This window comes from Scyliorhinus torazame, chromosome 29 (assembly GCF_047496885.1).
Source record: "Scyliorhinus torazame isolate Kashiwa2021f chromosome 29, sScyTor2.1, whole genome shotgun sequence".
Taxonomy (NCBI): domain Eukaryota; kingdom Metazoa; phylum Chordata; class Chondrichthyes; order Carcharhiniformes; family Scyliorhinidae; genus Scyliorhinus; species Scyliorhinus torazame.
This window is the reverse complement of record NC_092735.1, coordinates 41,081,901-41,104,594: the sequence shown is the minus strand read 5'-3', so window position 1 is coordinate 41,104,594 and position 22,694 is coordinate 41,081,901. Positions and strand designations below refer to the sequence as shown.

Below are 22,694 nucleotides of genomic sequence, written 5' to 3'. Positions count from 1 at the left end.
GGCCTCTCCAATGTTGCAACGGGAGTTTCAGTAAAGTGGATGTTTGAGAGTTTAATAGTGTGCCCATTGTGAAGAGCATTGGGCTGTATAACAGTGGATTCTATTTCAAACTTGTGCTGTCTTTGAAGGAGAGCCTTTTTGGTTTATATGATAGCCGGGTATTCTGGTGGGACAGGTCTAGCACAGGAGCCGAGAGCAATTTGAAACAATTCACGAAAAGCATTATTTATGTGATTTATTTTTCTGATCAGTGTGTATGTAAAGCACTTTTTCCATAATATACTCCAGCTATGATATACCACAATTACATCAGACTGTACACACAAGCCATTTAATTGGGCAGCACGGTAGCATTGTAGATAGCACAATTGCTTCACAGCTCCAGAGTCCCAGGTTCGATTCCGGCTTGGGTCACTGTCTGTGCGGAGTCTGCACATCCATCCCGTGTGTGCGTGGGTTTCCTCCGGGTGCTCCGGTTTCCTCCCACAGTCCAAAGATGTGCAGGTTAGGTGGATTGACCATGATAAATTGCCCTCAGTGTCCAAAATTGCCCTTAGTGTTGGGTTGGGTTACTGGGTTATGGGGATAGGGTGGAGGTGTTGACCTTGGGTAGGGTGCTCTTTCCAAGAGCCGGTGCAGACTCGATGGGCCGAATGGCCTCCTTCTGCACTGTAAATTCTATGAAATTAATAATATTTATTATTGTCACAAGTAGGCTTACCTTAACACTGCAATGAAGTTACTGTGAAAAGCCCCTAGTCGCCACATTCCGGCGCCTGTTCAGGTACACTGAGGGAGAATTCAGAATGGCCAATTCATCTACGCACGTCTTTCGGGACTTGTGGGATGAAACCGGGAGCACCCCGGATCAAACCCACGCAGACACGGGGAGAACGTGCAGACACCGCACAGACAGTGTCCCAAGCCGGGAATCCAACCTGGGACCCTGGCACTGTGAAGCAACAGTGCTAACCACTGAGCTACCATGCCGCCACAACTAAAACCAATTCCATTAACTACACTAACATTCATAGTCTTTAATACCAGGGGTCAACAATGCCATCAGTTCCCTGATCATTCAGAGATTTCTACCGCAACATGTATTTATATAGTGCCATTAGCCTCAGTAAAATGTCCCAGGACAGATTTGGATGTTAAGGCTCCAGTCAGATCAGCCGCAATCTTATTGAAAGACCGAGCAGGCTCGATGGGCCGAATGGCCTTTTCCAGCTCCTATTTCTTGTCTGGCTTCGCAAGAGCATCATGAAGTAAATTTAACACCAAGCCACATAAGGAGATGTACGGCAGGTGACTAAAAGATTATTCTAAGAGCCTTTAGTGTTGGGTGGGGTTACTGGGTTATGGGGATAAGGTGGAGGTGTGTGGTTGGGTAGGGTGCTCTTTCAGAGAGCCGGTGCAGACTCGATGGGCCGAATGGCCTCCTTCTGCACTGTAAATTCTATGATTCTACGACAGTTTTAAAATGAGGTAGACAGGCAGGGGGAATGTCCGAGCTTTGGCAGTGTGAGGAAGGCCACTGATTGTGGAATGATTAAAAGTTGGGGATGTTCAAGTGGCCAGAATTAGATTAGTGCGGATAACTTGAAGGTGGACCCATCGAGGTGGCCTCAACTTTTCTTTTACTCAAAATCAGATAAAATAATTCCTTACAAGGATATAGAGACAATGATCAAAGTTAGAAAACTGTTAGACATTCAGGTACAATCTGTGGATTTTAACACCTCACAGCATGTAAGCCATTTTAGAAAATTTCCTGATGAGTATTCCGCCAAGTGCATCGGTTTCCTCAAAGATTGTGTTCAGCCAACAACTTTGTCTAGATTATTTGACAAAAAGAACACTTAATGCAATAGCTAATTCAAAGTCCATTATAATAGTCAAGGCACAAAGTCCAAAGATGTGCAGGTTAGGTGGATTGGCCATGATAAATTGCCCTTAGTGTCCAAAATTGCCCTTAGTGTTGGGTGGGGTTGCTGGGTTATGGGGATGGGGTGGAGGTGTGGACCTTGGGTGGGGTGCTCTTTCCAAGAGCCGGTGCAGACTCGATGGGCCGAATGGCCTCCTTCTGCACTGTAAATTCTATGATTCTATGATAACTTTGGAGTAATTCTACAGAATGAGTTGTTTCAGAGGGAGTCTGCACTCCTTTAATGAAAACCTAATTATAATATAATCGAGGCCCTATTAATGGGCTGCTTTATGCTATTCTATACAGATGGAGGAAGGTGGGGACACAAACACCTGATATATCTTTGGCCATCGATCAAAGGAAGCTAAATTCAATCGCACCTGAAAATGGGTGTGGGGATCTGTCATGTGCAATTAACCCACGTCCATTGATTGCAGCACAGGCTTTGTACACCGAGGGCAGCTGGAGGCTACATCCTTGATCAGCCTCTGCTATTCAGTTATATCATGGATAATCTTTGACTCCAATTCCAGTTTCTCACTCAATCCTATTTCCTCCTGATTGCTTCAGTATTCAAAAATCTATTAATCTCAGCCTTGAATATAGTCAACAATTGAGAATCTACAACCCTCTGGGTGAAGAATTCCAAAGATTCACAGCTTTTCCAATGCAAGAAATTGCTCCTCATCTCAGTCCTAAAGGATCATCCCCTTACCCTGAGGCCCCCTCCTAGTCTTCGAGATTACTCATCCGGGAGAAACAACCGCTCTCTCCCCTGTCAAAGCCTCTTCAGAATCTTGTATGTTCCAGATTATCTTTCTTCTAAAATCCAGAGACTATAGGCCCATTTTATTCAATTGTTTCTGATTGGACAACCCTCAGCAGTAAACGCAGATGGTCAATGGAAGCTTCTGTCCAGAAAAGATGGGGGAAGAGGTTCTGATCTGAAATTGCTGAACTGTGTTGAACAAGAGGCTGCACAGAGCTTTATTGGGGTTGAACAGGAGGCTGCACAGAGCTTTATTGGGGTTGAACAGGAGGCTGCACAGAGCTTTATTGGGGTTGAACAGGAGGCTGCACAGAGCTTTATTGGGGTTGAACAGGAGGCTGCACAGAGCTTTATTGGGACAGTGTCGGAAGCCAATGCAGAGTATCAGACAATTAAAATGACAGGTGACCAGACAGGTCAGGGTCTTGCTTGTGGACTGGGGTATTCCACACTGATCTCACCATCTATGTTTGGTAGAAGCGACCACATTATGAGCAGTGAATACGGTAAGCTAAGCTAAGTTGAAAGAAGTCCAAATAATCACTGTTTCACCTGGAAGGAATATCTGGGGTTTTGGACAGTGATGGGAAGGAGGTAAAAGGACAGGTGTTACCTCTTGCAGCCTCTTGCTGGAGTTGATTCCATGACCAACAGGTGCCGGAATGTGGCAACTAGGGGATTTTCACAGTAACTTCATTGCAGTGTTAATATAAGGCTACTTGTGACACTAATAAAGATTATTGTGTATTGTTCGAGGAAACTATCTTGACTGCATTTCATGTACACGATCTTCAAGCTCATTTGCCCAGTCTTTCAGTTCCTCAAAATTATTGTATCATCTTTCTTACAGCTGGGGGCAGCATGGTGGTGCAGTGGTTAGCACTGCTGCCTCACGGCACAAAGGTCCCAGGCCCTGGGTCACTGTCCATGTGGAGTTTGGACATTTTCCCCGTGTTTGCGTGGGTTTCACCCCCACAACCAAAAGATGTGCAGGCCAGGTGGATTGGCCACGCTAAATTCCCCTTAATTGGAAATTAGAACTGCTCGGGCAGTTCCATGTTTCTCAATCAATTCGGCCTTTTGGGTGACAGTCACTGGATGTGATTATCTGAAATATTTTGATCACTGGAATGATTTTGGCCAAGCTTTGATGTACAAACAGTGTGAATTTCAAAAGAAATTCCAATCACTTTCTTCATCATTAAAATGACATGGACATGGCAGGAAAACAAAGTGCCCCGAGGGAAGGCCGGGACCCGAGGGAAGGCCGGGACCCGAGGGAAGGCCGGGACCCGAGGGAAGGCCGGGACCCGAGGGAAGGCCGGGACCCGAGGGAAGGCCGGGACCCGAGGGAAGGCCGGGACCCGAGGGAAGGCCGGGACCCGAGGGAAGGCCGGGACCCGAGGGAAGGCCGGGACCCGAGGGAAGGCCGGGACCCGAGGGAAGGCCGGGACCCGAGGGAAGGCCGGGACCCGAGGGAAGGCCGGGTCCCCAGGGAAGGCCGGGTCCCGAGGGAAGGCCGGGTCCCGAGGGAAGGCCGGGTCCCGAGGGAAGGCCGGGTCCCGAGGGAAGGCCGGGACCCGAGGGAAGGCCGGGACCCGAGGGAAGGCCGGGACCCGAGGGAAGGCCGGGACCCGAGGGAAGGCCGGGACCCGAGGGAAGGCCGGGACCCGAGGGAAGGCCGGGACCCGAGGGAAGGCCGGGACCCGAGGGAAGGCCGGGACCCGAGGGAAGGCCGGGACCGAGGGAGGGCCGGTGCCAAGGAAGGGCAGGCCCCGAGGGAAGGCTGGGACTGAGGGAAGGCTGGGACTGAGGGAAGGCCAAGGCAGGGCCGGGATCTAGGCTACGCCCGCCCTGAGGGAACGTCGGCCCTTTCACTGTGGAAACCCTCAAATGAAACAAATTACGTTTCCAAGGAGCTGAGGTCATGGAGATGTGGATAGATGGATGGAAAGAGCAATATTATTGGATAATTAACTGAAAAACTTCAACAGATCATGAGCCTTTGAGATCAGAACGATATGTTGTGAAATGACCGAATGTTTTATTAAATCCTGTTTTGGATTCAGCTATTTTAAAACCAATCACTGTCTCCCCCAACCCGCTGCAGAATTCACATGTGGAGCACCTCCCTGATGGCCTATTTGGTTAAAAATGAGCTTGAGTGGGTGAGGAGTTATAGACTAAACCACAATGGCCTAAATGGTTGCAAACATGTCTCAGTGTCGGATTAATTCATTTATTCTTAGAAATCTCCAGTTAATCGAAAACCCTTTCCCCTTACTTGATACTCCTGGTGTTTTCGGTGAATGTTACTTTCCAGTTGTGTGGAAATTGTCTCCCTCTGGCCTGGTACTGCTTCAGGCTCCAGTTTTGATATTTTACTTGTAGCTGTGGAATTCCAGAACACAGAGCAATGGCAATACAGACACTGGCCTGTGATGAAGATCAAGGAGGTAATTGTTGAAGATAAAAATGGAAATTTATTCCACAAACCATTAACAGGCAGATTATTTCTCAGCTGCCTATCTTGGTGTTATTCTCATTGTTTCATTGCTTCTCCCAATCACTGACTCCCATTTCCCTCCTGTCCTTCTGCAAGTTAATTGCAGGATTTCTTGAGGTTGAGAGCAGGAGAGGGAGGCCAACGGAGAAGGAATAGAAATAACCTGAAAATGTGGTTGTAGCAGCTGGACCCTGAGACCAATATTGTGTTCCTAACTAGCCTAATGAAACAGCGCAAACCCATTTCATGTTGAAGTGCACCTATTCAAACGTATTTACCGGTTCCTGAACCTGTATTTTCTGTATTCGCTCAGATGTGCTATGCTGCCCTCCAACTTATAGGTTGGAGACCCCTCACAGTTAAAATTGAGACAACCAGCTGGAGCGAGGGCGCAAGCCCTGACCATGACTCTGACACAATGAGTGATACAATGGAGAAGAGTTTGGACAGTGAGGCAGAGGGAGTGTGGAGTCCTGACATCGAGCAGAGCTTCCGGGAAGCATTGGCCATCTACCCACCATGTGGCCGGCGGAAAATTATTCTATCAGATGAAGGAAAAATGTACGGTGAGTAACAGACACTTTGATTTCAAGGAGGACTAAATGACTCGCTGTTAATGCTGAACACTCTTTCTCCATTTGCCTTGTTTCCATTGAAATGGAGAATGGTCCGGGCTGTTGCCCGGAGCATAGGACAACCTGTAAGTTGGTGCACAAGGTTAGAATATTTAAACATACTTTAGACTTGGTTATCTTGAGATTGGCGGCTGGGAAGTATTCCCTCTAAATTTTCTTTACACTAGGCAGGTTACTACTGTGTTTATACAATAATATAAAGGCACCAGTCACTGATGCGGGACTGGGTAAACACGTTGTGGGTCCATTTATTAAGAGTGGGCACTTAAGCAACATGGATGTCAATCTTGAAGTGGTCAGCAGCAGAGCCGTCTGTGTGTTGTCTGCTCAAAGCAAAAGTGAAACTAAAACTGGATCACCTGGCACACCTCCTTTCCAGTGATGTTATGCTGAAATGAAGCCACTTGATGATATGGCTGCTCCACCTTCTCAGTACCATTGCTCAATCCATATTCTGTATAAATGTGGGAGGGAGAAGATTTGATGTGAAGGACTTACAGCGATGTAAGTCCAAAAGCTTCAGCTTTCAAACAGTAAGATGCTGTGTTCTTTTCGTGATGTTACTTTTGCCCATTCCTTTGTGAATAGGGCAGCATGGTAGTACAGTGGTTAGCACCGGGGCTTCACAGCACCAGCGTCCCAGGTTCGATTCCCCGCTGGGTCACTGTCTGTGTGGAGTCTGCACGTTCTCCCCGTGTCTGCGTGGGTTTCCTCCGGGTGCTCCAGTTTCCTCCCACAGTCCAAAGATGTGCAGGTTAGGTGGATTGGCAGCGATAAATTGCCCTTCATGACCAAAAACGGTTAGGAAGGGGTTATTGGGTTACGGGGATAGGGTGGAAGTGAGGGCTTAAGTGGGTCGGTGCAGACTCGATAGGCCGAATAGCTTCCTTCTCCACCCCATCTTCTATGTTCTATTTACCTTTTAGGAACACCTTTTTGAAATTAAGCAGTTTCTGTAGTATGAGTAAAGTGAAAATGGAAAGGTCTTCTGAAGATCACATCTCCCAATGACGGGCTTGGCTGGCTGATGGTGACATCAGTAAAGGCATCAAATGGGCCTCCCGCGTGTGTCCCTGGATTTTGAAGTAACTGAGGGATTGGGTGGTTATGAACTGGAGAAGGTGCTGATTTGCTCTTGCTCTGATTTAGCAGCTGCTCCACAATCGAGGCAACGGGGACTTGATCAGATTAAATGTTGGCCTCTTCTCAGAGATTCAAATGCCAGACATGGATCCTGCTGGTGCAAACAAAACTTCTATTCGGACCTAAATTAGATTTTCACTTTAAAACATAAAGCACCTCAGTTCAGTGGATTTGCTTTGAGATTCTGACATAACTTTCAATTATTTCATACCCACCCCTCCCTCTCTCCTCTGACTCTTTGAATTGGAGCCAATTCTCTGGTATTCCTCAAGGTCAGAATTATTTGCGAGTTTCCAAGACAGTCCTCCTCCACCCCGCGGATCTTTATGTATCAGACAAACTTCAACATTTACATTTGGTCTCAAGTCTGCCACTCTCGAATAAAATATTGTCATTGAACAAAATAACAACCGAAGATGCTGGGACTGAAGGCAGAAGAATGTGTTAACTTGTATGTAAATAATGTCAAAGTGGACAAATGAGGAAAGAAAGTGGTTGGATTGTTTTTTAAATCAGAGTTAGGGTGATTATGATCCGACATGTTTCAGTCTCAAGGTCACAAAAACATCCTTGATGACGAAAGGGAAATTTGATCCATGCAGGGAGTGGCTGCCTGATGGGATATTGTGTGCGCGATTGACACTATTTTAAAACAGATTCATAAATTGTCTCGATGCCCTTTTCCAGACATTTGGGGTCAGTCAGCTGTGAGCAGCTGTTCCTTGGATCATTCATAGTTTGATCTGCTGTTTTTAACCTTTGAAACCAGTTTGGTTCTACATTGAAGCCAGTTGTGGCATGGAAAATATCAGATTTGCAAGTGGCTAGCAGCTTCGCAAATTCACAGGCATCGTGATCTCACAGTGTTCGACTGAACTCTGCATTTTCCCTGGTGTTTAGCAGAACTTTGATGTTTTGCATGGTTGATTCAGAATTGCTTTACAGGCGCACCCCCCCCCCCCCAACTCCTCCTCTCCCTCCCCTCCTCCCTGCCTCCCTCCCTGACCAGTTGTGATTATTATCATTTAACACTTTAGAAATAAAGTCGGTGTTGCAGATTTTGATTTGCCGACGTCCTGCCTCTGACCAATTTTCTCCCTCCTGTCCTGGAGTTTCTGACTCTTGTTGGGTCCAGTTCCACAGGAGACCGCTACAGCTTCCCCCCCACCCCCTCGGGGCCCTCCACCCTCTCACTGTCCGTATGGAGTTTGCACATTCTCCCTGTTACTGTGGGTCTCACCCCACAACCCAGAGATGTGCAGGGTAGGTGGATTGACCATGCTAAATTGCTCCTTAATGGGAATTTGTTTTTTTGAGAAAGAATGTTCCCGATGGTGGGGGAAGTCCAGAATTAGGGGTCATAGTTTGAGGATAAGGGGTAAACCTTTTAGGACGGAGATGAGGAGAAATGTATTCACCCAGAGACTGGGAATCTGTGGAATTCACTACCACAGAAAGTAGTTGAGTCCAAAACGTTGTGTAAGTTCCGGGGAATTAGATCCAGCTCTTGGGGCTAAAGGGATCAAAGGATATGGGGGAAGGCGGGATCAGGGTATGAACTTGATGATCAGCCATGAATGGCTGAGCAGGCTCGAAAGGCCGAATGGCCTCTTCCTGCTTCTGTTTTTTTCTGTTTCTATGTCCTATTTTGACCTGTGGCCCCATGTGCACTCTCAGGTGGGTATGAATGATCTCATGTGCACTCTCAGGTGGGTATGAATGATCTCAAGACACTATTGGATGAAGTGCAGGAGTTTATTTCCCAAAGTTTATCCCTCAACCAGCATCACTGAACCAATCAGCCCATTGTGGTCTCGAGGATGATTATGTTTCCAACTTGTGTGCCTCAGGACATTTTGAACATGTGAAAAGCGCTAGATAAATTCAAATGTTCTATTGCTGTTGTCATGGGACTGTCCCTTTAAGAAATGTTTTGTATTATCAAATGGCTTCAGTGATGCTATTGTGTGGGTGGAGCTGGGCTGTGGCTCTGGGTTTTTTAGTTTTGTTTTTGAGCTGGGCTGTGGCTCTGAGTTTTACTTTCCTTTACACATTTGGAAGCTGGATTCAGACAGAGAAGTCTTGCCTTGTCTCTCTCTCTCTCTCTGCAGGTTAAAAGGTGTCTCCAGATCACTTGATAATTTAACTGTATTCTGGAAGGAATTCTCACCGACTGTTTTGGTAAAAGAGTTTTCTGGTTTATGGATGTTGTTACTTAATTACAACAACTAAGGGAAGTTATTAAGGGTTATATATAGAGTACTGTAGCTGTGTGGGGTCCGAGGTCACTGCCCACCCGCACCGAGGTCACTGCAGACCCAGCATTATGCTTCTAGTTGATAAAAATGCTTATTGTGTGTGTTTATAATGATGTTAACTGAATTCATAGAATAAACTTTGTTTGTGATTAAAAGTGCTTAAGGCCCTTGTGCTCCTCGTAACCAAAATCAATAAACTGTTGTAGGTCAGGTGAACTCCATAACATTGTTTGTTGGAGATGTTTTGCTTTTCTGTGTTTTGCACATTAGTAAGAAAGGTCCCACAATTCATTCCCATCTTTGAGATCCCATTAGGGTTAGCGTTGCTGCAATTGGCCTCAGTACCCTGGGCTGAGATGTGAGAAGTAGTTGGATATGGGTAGAATCAGGATGCAATGTGAACACTGTCTTCACTCTGAGGACATCCGAGAGGCTTGAGTGACAGGGGAAAGAGACAGATCGAGAGTTCTCCCAGTGAGAGTCAGCTCAGACTTTTCTTAAAGATAAAATTAGAAACCATTTGTTCTCCTTGACCCAACATTGCTTCTCTTTCCAGGACCGCATGATCCCGAGTAACTTACCCGTCCAGTCATTTCCAAAATGCCAAGTGTGCAGGACCCTGCTGGAGGTGCCCATAATCCCCCCGCACCGAGGTCACTGCCCCCCGCACCGAGGTCACTGCCCCCCGCACCGAGGTCACTGCCCCCCGCACCGAGGTCACTGCCCCCCGCACCGAGGTCACTGCCCCCCGCACCGAGGTCACTGCCCCCCGCACCGAGGTCACTGCCCCCCGCACCGAGGTCACTGCCCCCCGCACCGAGGTCACTGCCCCCCGCACCGAGGTCACTGCCCCCCGCACCGAGGTCACTGCCCCCCGCACCGAGGTCTAACAGGTGACTGTAGATCCGATCTCGGGTGTTTATTGCCTCTGGAACACTTGCCCTCTGTAAATCTCACATCCTGCTCCCCAGCCTGTCACTTTATGGTGCATTTCCTGTCACTGCCTCCCCCCCCCACAGTCACCCTTGCACATCTTATTATAATAATAATAATTTTCATCTGCTACCCATGTCCATCAGGATTAGAAATGTAGGAAATCTGAACAGTTTTATTACCCCATTCCAGCCAATCCCCTGAAGATTCTTGCTGGGGTCCAGTGGAGTGGCTGCTCCCCCCGCCCCCCCCCCCACTCCCTCGCCTTGTGGCCACAGGTTGTGGGTGAGTCCACACAATGATGAGCAGCTTACTCAATCATCAGAGCTTTCACAGCCCACACTGAATCTTCTGTCGCTCACCTGCAGCACTTCTTCGCTGATGGGGATTAGGATCAGCAACACAGGCTGATTTCTTTAGGATTGGGATCAGGAACAGGAACACGGGCTGATTTTTCTTTATCCTGAACCCAAAGGCATTTAGGCGAATTGTAACCTATATCATCACTGTGAGAATGGCTGCCCTGATTGGCTGTATTTATTTAAATGTGTTTGCAATCTGTGCCTTGCTAACAGTGAATGTCATTTCTGACGCACCCAATATTGACGGCTCTGTGTCAATGTGGCTGCAGCTTCCAGGACTCTGTGCAGAGGTTACTGAAGGTCGATGTGTAGCTATGCAGTTTGTTGTCAGTATGGGTGCATGGTGTCTATCGCAAGAGGATTCTTTCAAACGGCCAGCCCCTTTATTCAGAACAGATTGGTGGGTGGTGATTATCTACAGTTCAAATCTGTTACACGCTTTTGGGATGGTGAGCGATAAACTAGCCTTGCATATAGAAAACTAGCAACATTTAACTGACTCATAATGTGTTCCCAAACATTCAAAATACTCAGGAATGAGGCTAAATGATTTGTACATGATGCTGAACTTCACATAAGAGTGTTACAGAATTAACGGGCGGCACAGTAGCACGGTGGTTAGCACTGTTGCTTCATAGCGCCAGGGTCCCGGGTTTGATTTCTGGCTTGGGTCACTGTCTGTGCGAAGTCTGCACGTTCTCCCCGTGTCTGTGTGGGTTTCCTCCGGGTGCTCCGGTTTCCTCCCACAAGTCCCGAAAGACTTGCTGTTAGATGAATTGGACATTCTGAATTCTCCCTCTGTGTACCCGAACAGGCGCCGGAGTGTGGCGACAAGGGGATTTTCACAGTAACTTCATTGCAGTGTTAATGTAAGCCTGCTTGTGACAATAATGAAGATTATTATTCACATCCTCCAGAAAATAGAAATGACTTTGCATTTTGCCAGTTGACATCTGAATATCTGAGTTCATGTTGAGGGTTTGGGGGGATTAATGGGTAATAAAATTCTGCATTACAGAATGAATGGAATCATTTAATTAAACCTTGAAGAGTTTTACTGAAAGAGCTCCGTCTAGATCCGGGACAGTGGAGAGATGACATTTCCGTACAGATCTGGGGACGGAATAGACATTTTTCCACTGTCTGGATCTGTACGGAATAGACATCTATCCACTGTTCCGGTCCGTACGGATGTCTGGGGATGCTGGATAGATGTCTATTCCGTACAGATCCGGGACAGTGGATAGATGTCTATTCCGTACAGATCCGGACACAGTGGATAGATGTCTATTCCGTACAGATCCGGGGACAGTGGATAGATGTCTATTCCGTACAGATCCAGAGACAGTGGATAGATGTCTATTCCGTACAGATCCGGGGACAGTGGATAGATGTCTATTCCGTACAGATCCGGGGACAGTGGATAGATGTCTATTCCGTACAGATCCGGGACAGTGGATAGATGTCTATTCCGTACAGATCCGGACACAGTGGATAGATGTCTATTCCGTACAGATCCGGGGACAGTGGATAGATGTCTATTCCGTACAGATCCGGGTCAGTGGATAGATGTCTATTCCGTACAGATCCGGACACAGTGGATAGATGTCTATTCCGTACAGATCCAGAGACAGTGGATAGATGTCTATTCCGTACAGACCGGGGCAGTGGATAGATGTCTATTCTGTACAGATCCAGAGACAGTGGATAGATGACTATTCTGTACAGATCCAGAGACAGTGGATAGATGTCTACTCCGTACAGATCCGGACACAGTGGATAGATGTCCATTCCGTACAGACTCGGGGCAGTGGATAGATGACTATTCCGTACAGTTCCGGACTCAGTGGATAGATGTCTATTCCGTACAGATCCAGAGACAGTGGATAGATGTCTATTCCGTGCAGATCTAGAGACAGTGGATAGATGTCTACTCCGTACATATCCGGACACAGTGGATAGATGTCTATTCCGTACAGATCCGGACACAGTGGATAGATGTCTATTCCGTACAGATCCGGGACAGTGGATAGATGTCTATTCCGTACAGATCCAGAGACAGTGGATAGATGTCTATTCCGTACAGATCCAGAGACAGTGGATAGATGTCTATTCCGTACAGATCCGGGGACAGTGGATAGATATCTATTCCGTACAGATCCGGACACAGTGGATAGATATCTCTTCCGTACAGATCCGGACACAGTGGATAGATGTCTCTTCCGTACAGATCCAGAGACAGTGGATAGATGTCTATTCCGTACGGATCCGGACACAGTGGACAGATGTCTATTCCGTACAGATCCGGGACAGTGGATAGATGTCTATTCTGTACAGATCCGGAACAGTGGATAGATGTCTCTTTCGTACAGATCTGGGGACAGTGGATAGATGTCTCTTTCGTACAGATCCGGACACAGTGGATAGATGACTATTCCGTACAGATCCGGGACAGTGGATAGATGTCTACTCCGTACAGATCCGGGACAGTGGATAGATATCTACTCCGTACAGATCCGGGACAGTGGATAGGTGTCTATTCCGTACAGATCCAGAGACAGTGGATAGATGACTATTCCGCACAGATCCAGGACAGTGGATAGATGACTATTCCGTACGGATCCGGGACAGTGGATAGATGACTATTCCGTACAGATCTAGAGGCAGTGGATAGATGTCTATTCCGTACGGATCCGGGACAGTGGATAGATGTCTATTCTGTACAGATCCGGACACAGTGGATAGATGTCTCTTCCGTACAGATCCAGAGACAGTGGATAGATGTCTATTCTGTACAGATCCGGACACAGTGGATAGATGTCTATTCCGTACAGATCCGGACACAGTGGATAGATGTCTATTCCGTACAGATCCGGGACAGTGGATAGATGTCTATTCCGTATAGATCCGGACACAGTGGATAGATGTCTCTTCCGTACAGATCCGGACACAGTGGATAGATGTCTCTTTCGTACAGATCCGGACACAGTGGATAGATGTCTATTCCGTACAGATCCAGAGACAGTGGATAGATGTCTCTTCCGTACAGATCCGGACACAGTGGATAGATGTCTATTCCGTACAGATCCAGAGACAGTGGATAGATATCTATTCCGTACGGATCCGGACACAGTGGATAGATGTCTCTTCCGTACAGATCCGGGACAGTGGATAGATGTCTCTTCCGTACAGATCCGGACACAGTGGATAGATGTCTCTTCCGTACAGATCCGGACACAGTGGATAGAAGTCTACTCCATACAGACCCGGGGTCACTGGATAGATGTCTCTTCCATACAGATCCAGAGACAGTGGATAGATGACTATTCCGTACAGATCTAGAGGCAGTGGATAGATGTCTATTCCGTACAGATCCGGGGACAGTGGATAGATGCCTATTCCGTACAGATCCGGGACAGTGGATAGATGTCTCTTCCGTACAGATCCAGACACAGTGGATAGATGTCTATTCCGTACAGATCCGGACACAGTGGATAGATGTCTATTCCGTACAGACTCTGGGTCACTGGATAGATGTCTATTCCGTACAGATCCAGAGACAGTGGATAGATGTCTATTCCGTACGGATCCGGACACAGTGGATAGATGTCTATTCCGTACAGATCTAGAGGCAGTGGATAGATGTCTATTCCGTACGGATCCGGACTCAGTGGATAGATGTCTATTCCGTACACAGTGGATAGATGTCTATTCCGTACGGATCCGGGGACAGTGGATAGATGTCTATTCCGTACAGATCCGGACACAGTGGATAGATGTCTATTCCGTACAGATCCGGACACAGTGGATAGATGTCTATTCCGTACAGATCCGGACACAGTGGATAGATGTCTATTCCGTACAGATCTAGAGGCAGTGGATAGATGTCTATTCCGTACGGATCCGGACTCAGTGGATAGATGTCTATTCCGTACACAGTGGATAGATGTCTATTCCGTACGGATCCGGGGACAGTGGATAGATGTCTATTCCGTACAGATCCGGACTCAGTGGATAGATGACTATTCCGTACAGATCCGGACACAGTGGATAGATGACTATTCCGTACAGATCCGGGGACAGTGGATAGATGTCTATTCCATACAGATCCAGGACTGTGGATAGATGACTATTCCGCACAGATCCGGACACAGTGGATAGATGACTATTCCGTACAGATCCGGGGACAGTGGATAGATGTCTATTCCGTACAGATCCAGGACTGTGGATAGATGACTGTTCCGTACAGATCCGGACACAGTGGATAGATGTCTATTCCGTACGGATCCAGGGACAGTGGATAGATGTCTATTCCGTACGGATCCGGACACAGTGGATAGATGACTATTCCGTACAGATCCGGGGACAGTGGATAGATGTCTATTCCGTACAGATCCAGGACTGTGGATAGATGACTATTCCGTACAGATCCGGACACAGTGGATAGATGACTATTCCGTACAGATCCGGGGACAGTGGATAGATGTCTATTCCGTACAGATCCTGGACTGTGGATAGATGACTATTCCGTACAGATCCGGACACAGTGGATAGATGTCTATTCCGTACAGATCCGGACACAGTGGATAGATGTCTATTCCGTATGGATCCGGACACAGTGGATAGATGACTATTCCGTACAGATCCGGACACAGTGGATAGATGACTATTCCGTACAGATCCGGGGACAGTGGATAGATGTCTATTCCGTACAGATCTGGAATAGGCACCTATCCTCTGTTTCCGGATCTATTCCATGTTGGGATTGTGCAATTACTTTCCCAAGATATTTATTCGTCCAGCCAAAGTTGCAATGTTTTTGTTTTTGCTTCCCACATTTACACTGGGTTATTTTCCCAAAGTTATTTGAAAAATTGCAAAATGAATTTCAAAATATTCTGAAGATCTATATATCTGCATGAGGTGTTCTGTAATTGTATGCGTGCATTTGTTAAAAGAAGGATTTGATACCAATTCCTGCTCTATTACATTCAGTTAAGCTATGGGCCCATTTTTTAGTGTCCTCTTGTACGTATTGTCTCCCATATAAAATGCACCAGCGTCCAACACTGCAAAAGCCCAAAAATGAGATAACACGCAACTTTCAGTGTAACACACGACCAGTAAGAGAGCTAACCTGAAGCAGAGATTTTTTTTTCTGGGGTACATTTACGAACATCCAAAATAAGAGCGTAATCAGGGCCATTCAGCCCCTTAAGCCTATCCACCATTCAATAAGACTGTGGCTGATCTGTTTGTGATTCGAATTCCACATTCCCATCCAGCCCGATAACCTCTGATTCGCTGCCTAACAAGAATGTGTGTACCTCCACCTTTAACCTATTCAATGACTCCACCTCCAAAGGCAGAGATCTAAGTTGCACAACCTTTGAGAAAAAAACTTACCTCATTTCTATCCCAAAAGGGCAACCCCTAATTTTAAAACGGTGACCCCTAGTTCTGGACTCACCCACAAGAGAAAACATCCTTTCCACATCCACCTTGTCAAGACCGTTCAGGATCTTCAATGAAGTCACCCCGCACTCTTCTAAACTCTGAAGAATACCCATTTACACATACTGCCTGAAACAATCTTCTATCTAATATGTTAATTATCTAATTAGTATGCTAATATATTACCCCCTACACCATGAACTTTTATTTTCCTCAAAAACCTTTTGATGTGGCACCTAATCAAATGCCTCCTGGAAATCTAAGTACATCCACGGGTTCCCCTTTATCCACAGCACATGTTACTTCGTCAAAGAATGACCACGAAGATCTCCTGAGATACAGAATTCAAGAGACAGTGAAACCAATCAGTGCCCCTGCTGCAACCCTGGTGGAGGATATCTCACTAAACACTGTACTCCGTATATTTTATTGCCCCTGGTGACGGAATGAGTCACTGCCAATATGTCTACACAATAAGGGGGCAGACATGTTAGAACTTGGGCACTAATTTTGGAGTTCAACCGATATTAACATCTGTATTTTCACATCCAAACCCAATGACTAGGTGTTAATGAAAGTTGTAACCAAAGGGAAAATGCTGGAAAACCTCAGCAGGTCTGGCAGCATCTGTAGGGAGAGAAACGAGCCGACGTTTTGAGTCCAATGACCCTTTGTCAAAGCTGTTATTAATGAAAGTTGTAATGTGTGTCTTGTGCTTCTGTTTGCTGCGCACAAACTTATCCATCTCCCCAGGACTGGTAAACTGTATTTTCGGTTCAGTTTAGTAAAGGTGCTGGACAGGATGGCGAAGCAGACAGATCTATGGATTCAGCCAACTATGAAAAACCTTTTTCACACAAGTAGTTTGGGCCTGGATGCACTACCTGGAAGTGTGGTGTGTCTGCGTGGGACTCCCACAGTCCAAAAGATGTGCAGGTTAGGTGGATTGACCAGGGTAAATTGCCTCTTGGTGTCCAAGGCTGTGCAGGTTAAGTGTGGGTACTGGGTTGCAAGGATAGGGAGGAGCCTGTTTGGCTCCTCTTTCAGAGGGTCGGTGCAGACTCGATGGGCTGAATGGCCTCCTGCACTGTTGTGATTCTATGATAATCTATGAATGGCACTAAGTCATGATGCTAATTTCGAGGGTTTTCATTAAAGGAGTGCAGACTCTCTCTGAAACAACTCATTCTGTAGAATTACTCCAAAGTTATCCGCACTAATCTAATTCTGGCCACTTGAACATCCCCAACTTTTAATCATTCCACAATCAGTGGCCTTCCTCACACTGCCAAAGCTCGGAAATTCCCCCTGCCTGTCTACCTCATTTTAAAACTGTCATAGAATCATAGAATTTACAGTGCAGAAGGAGGCCATTCGGCCCATCGAGTCTGCACCGGCTCTCTGAAAGAGCACCCTACCCAACCACACACCTCCACCTTATCCCCATAACCCAGTAACCCCACCCAACACTAAGGGCTCTTAGAATAATCTTTTAGTCACCTGCCGTACATCTCCTTATGTGGCTTGGTGTTAAATTTACTTCATGATGCTCTTGCGAAGCCAGACAAGAAATAGGAGCTGGAAAAGGCCATTCGGCCCATCGAGCCTGCGCGGTCTTTCAATAAGATTGCGGCTGATCTGACTGGAGCCTTAACATCCAAATCTGTCCTGGGACATTTTACTGAGGCTAATGGCACTATATAAATACATGTTGCGGTAGAAATCTCTGAATGATCAGGGAACTGATGGCATTGTTGACCCCTGGTATTAAAGACTATGAATGTTAGTGTAGTTAATGGAATTGGTTTTAGTTGTGGCGGCATGGTAGCTCAGTGGTTAGCACTGTTGCTTCACAGTGCCAGGATCTCAGGTTGGATTCCCGGCTTGGGACACTGTCTGTGCGGTGTCTGCACGTTCTCCCCGTGTCTGCGTGGGTTTGATCCGGGGTGCTCCCGGTTTCATCCCACAAGTCCCGATGCACCCAAGTGTAACATGGCGTTGAGATCTTGTCCTGTAATATCTGCGGAGTATCAATTCGAGTTAGATTCCCACTTCGCTCCTATTTACCTGGAAATTAATCAGCTCCTTTCTCGCCCAATATTCTAACTCAAGACTTGTGAGAAAGATGCAGTGAGTGCCTGAGGCTTTGAATCGAGGGCAGTTGAATTTGGAGCTAAGGAATAATAATAATCTTTATTATTGTCACAAGTAGGTTTACATTAACAATGAAGTTACTATGACAATCCCCTAGTCGCTGATCACCACTCTAAAGACGCTTCGGTATAGGCACGCTTGAGATATCCTTCAGTTATCTGATGATTTGATGTTTGGAAATGTAATCAGGGACTAGGAGAAAATAATTGCCGTGGATAGTATATAAATCTATTGTGACTTTGGACTACGGGTATGACAGAATCCCGTGAGGGTGTAAAAGTTCTTTGTGTTGATGTGGTTGATGATTGTGGAAAAGCTCACACATCCTCACTACCTTCTCAATATTCTAATTGACCCCCTGACCAATATGCAGTCTACCTTGACCAGCATCTTGTTCACTGGGTCTAACTGTGACCAGAGCTTCAGGGCAGCACGGTAGCCTTGTGGATAGCACAATTGCTTCACAGCTCCAGGGTCCCAGGTTCGATTCCGGCTTGGGTCACTGTCTGTGCGGAGTCTGCACGTCCTCCCTGTGTGTGCGTGGGTTTCCTCCGGGTGCTCCGGTTTCCTCCCACAGTCCAAAGATGTGCAGGTTAGGTGGATTGGCCATGATAAATTGCCCTTAGTGTCCAAAATTGCCCTTAGTGTTGGGTGGGGTTACTGGGTTATGGGGATAGGGTGGAGGTGTTGACTTTGGGTAGGGTGCTCTTTCCAAGAGCCGGTGCAGACTCGATGGGCCGAATGGCCTCCTTCTGCACTGTAAATTCTATGATTTCAGGTACAAGCACCTGTTTTCCTTCGAATTCACACTTACTGAAATACCCAGTTCCTCTTTCCAGAGGGTGTCGGACATTTCTTGTAATGTATCAGGTGGGCCTTCTACAATGACTCTCGGTACCTTCAGTCACAAATCATTTGCTGTTGCCACCTGAAAGTGACCAATGAGATGACCAAATACACCGTCTACCCTGATGTCTATTGTAAATCTAGCAAAATATCTGTGCTCTTTTCCTGATTTGGTTACTTGCTCTCTGTGTCTGAAGTAGCCATTTTGCTTCCCAGTTTCTCACAGATGCTGAAGTTGTATCCCTGTAGTTTATTACAAGTTGCTGTAGTCTGGGTAGTGTACTTGTCAGTGGACAAATCATTTCCAGTTGTTTATAGTTAATTTGCACAATGAATTGTTAACCAAACAGATACCTGGAATTTTGTGATACCAAATACCAGAGCAAGATTCTCACATCCTATGTTCAAATAATTGGATTGTGCTTATGATAGGCTTCTGGAGCCAAGTACAATTGGTTTATCATCTCGCATACTTCACGCTCCTAACCCTTTTTGAGGTGTGTTGCCATCTAAGATTGTGGAATTGTAGACCCATGTGTCTCCTGATAATGTCGGTTTGAGTTACTCAAACGTGTGTTGATGTTCCTCCTGTCTACATCTGGAACATCCTTGACCTGCAGTTCTCTTAGTCATGGTGCTCTGTCACCAATGTTGGCTACGTCTGGTTGGCCAAGTAGTTGAATAATCTGAGTCAACTCTGCAAGTCCTCTTTGTCCTGGAGCGTAGACATGTCTCGAACCTCTTTGTGTTGTCCTGGGTCTATACGAATCATAACTTGAGTAAAAACAGCAAGAAAGTTAGTCTGTCCCACACTCTCACCGGGTACTTCCTGCTGTTACAGGTGAATCTTTCATGATGAATTGGTGCTGTCTGTGTGTAGATTTCAATGCTTTTCATTAGTTTTTCCCATCATCACAGTGTCATTGGCAATGGATACACATCCAGAAATATTGTCTATGATTCTGTTATGCTGCTGGGGCACATCCTGACTGATGGATTAAGCATAGGGTAATCTCTGGGAGCAGTAACTTCTGAATGGTGCCCTGAGGGTGGTGAGTCCTGAGACCCATCTGCTGAATGAACCGACCAATATCCATGTTTGGATTCTAACTTGGAGAGAAGCTTTGCGTCTGTGAATCTGGGATTCAATTCCTCTAATGTAGGCATCTCTTTATAACAAGATTTATACACCCTGGGTCCAAGCATATGGATTGTACCAACTTTTTCTTCAGTCCATACATGATGGACTGTCCCAGCTTCACTAATGCCCTACCCTCCACATCATTCAACTTGCTCGTGAGGTTCTCCTTCATTCTGCACTTTCTCAGAGGGTTCATTGGCAGGTTTGCATCTTCCGAGGGTTAGAACAACGTCACCACTGAAGCTCCCGACAGCATCAAGTGTCTGTTTATAGAGCTCATAAACTGACTCAATGTGATTATTGGCCTCTTCTCCTGTATTGGTGATCTTGTGCATAGTCACAATGTTAAGTTCCACAATGCTGATTACCCAGCTATGGCTGATTCACTCGTGTCCACCAAGAACACTTGTGGTTTCCAGGCAGATTTGCCATAGCTGCTCCTCAATCTCAATGTTCCTATGCAGTCAATGGGTGAATCTTTGTACACCGTTAACTTGACTGTCGCATGTTGTGGTGGTGGTTGTATCATCGTCTCCCATGGATCCCGATACATTCTCTTCAGGATCCTGACCTGTGAGATTCCCAATCCCATGTGTGAGAAACAGCTGTAAAACTGAGCATTTTTTAATTCATTTGTGAGGTGTGGGTGTCGTTGGTTGGGCCAGCGTTTAGTGCCCATCCCGAATTGACCTTGAACTGAGTGGCTTGGTCGGCCCTTTCCGAGGGTATTCAAGAGTCAACCACATTGCTGAAAGAACTTACCGGAACTTGATGGGCCTGGGTCAACATCATTCTGCCTGAGTCAGTTTTCCTTCGTCGCTTTGGGATTGGAGGGTGGGGTAGAACATACTCATTATCTTCAAGGAAGGAAAGTAGAGGTAAATCCGGGAGAGAATCCGTTTCCACGGCAAACCGAGCGCTCCCTGTAACTCGTTGCATTTTGTTCGATGTTCGGAACCGTACATGAAGCTGGTAATGGTTCCTGGCACCTTTGCGGGAGTTGTCGGGAAGATTGAGTTTGAATCAGAAAACTGGATTTAGATCCATCCTATTTGGCTGGAGTCTACAAGAGATGTATCGATGCAAAGCATTGACCGGAGAGGCAGCAGCTAGACGGCAAGGACAGCAGAAGAGTGGGAAAGAGGATTACAATAGCAAAATATTCCAGAAACTGGGAATCTGAAATGCAAACAGAAAATGCTCAGCATGTCTCAGGCAGCACGTATGGAGAGAGAAACCGAGCTAATGTTTCGTGTTGGGGTGCGTTTGTAAGGACAGGAAAGGAAAATTGTTTGGCTGAATGTGTGACAACATGAAGATTGCAGACTGCTGTTTAGCAACAGAATGATCAAGTTGGTTTTGAAAGTCAAAGGGAATTTTAAAAAGTCAGACAATATTTGTGCTAATAAACTTTAATTTTAAGCATTATGAATTGAGTTTTTACTTGTGTTAACTATTTGCTACAGATATGTTCAGAGTGGGGAAAAGCAGCTGATCATACCAGCAACAGAGGCACAAATATTTGGCTCAATTGTGATATTAAATGTTGTCTGAAGCACGGGGCTACATGGAGGAAGATTCCCAAATGGCTAGACTTTGTGAGATTGCTGTTTGATGTCTACATTAGTTCAGCTGATCCTTTTGTGCACCGCGGCAGGCGGCAGTAAATGGCGCTCGGATCTGAATGGGAAGCGGAGAGACGGAAGACCAGCAGCTGCTCCGAAGGGCAGAGGTCTTGCTGATCCCAAGCACAGTGAAAGACTCTGCACCTGCCAACTCCAGACAGAATGAGTCTGGAATTCTCTGCAGTAAAAGTTGCTTTCAGGAGAAAATTGCAGGAACTCTGAAAAATGGAAAACAAAAACCAGACCAAAGACTAAAATGGTTGCCTAGTAAAGTTTAAACAAAGCTATTTTCAGGAGCTTGTATGTCGGCAGCGGACACGTTATACTTTTTGCAATTATTTAAAACGTGTAAAACGAGCTGAGATATTTGAACACAAGTTTGTGCGGTTCCTGGGCACTGGCCACACAGTGACAATGCTTGCTAATGGGCCATAGCCATAACAGGGTGGCACAGGGGTTAGCACTGCTGCCTCACAGCTCCAGGGACGCGGGTGGAACAATGGTTAGCACTGCTGCCTCACAGCGCCAGGGACCCGGGTTCAATTCCGGCCTCGGGTGACTGTCTTTGTGAAGTTTGCACGTTCTTCCCAGACATGGGGAGTCTGCGTGGGTTTCCTGCCTCATTCCAAAAATGTGCAGGCTAGGTGGGTTGGTCGTGATAAAATTGCCTTTTAGAATCCGAAAGGTTAGGTGGGGTTACTGGGATAGAGAGGCGACGTGGGCTTGGGTAGAGTGCCCTTTCAGAGGGTTAGTGCAGACCTGATGGGCCAAATGGCCGCCTTGTGCACTGTAAGGATTCTACGAATCAATTTTTTAACCCATGGAATCTCCAAGTTGCCAACCTCAATTTTGGTGAGCTGGTTTGAAAAAGGACAATAAAGTGACTGGATTTTGAAATAAATGTGATCTTAGTGTGGCGCTGTGTACACTGAGGCAGA

General features: G+C 46.4%; 1 protein-coding gene across 5 annotated transcripts in view; it reads left to right on the top strand.

The window, feature by feature from the left end:
* The window catches only part of LOC140404106 (transcriptional enhancer factor TEF-1-like), a 110,699-nt gene that overhangs the window by 25,606 nt on the left and 62,399 nt on the right, over positions 1-22,694 (top strand). For all 5 annotated transcript variants that reach the window (XM_072492522.1, XM_072492525.1, XM_072492523.1 and 2 more), the window contains one exon: positions 5,519-5,771. In XM_072492522.1, the coding sequence (XP_072348623.1) occupies positions 5,519-5,771 (253 nt within the window). The remainder of the gene's footprint in view (positions 1-5,518; positions 5,772-22,694) is intronic.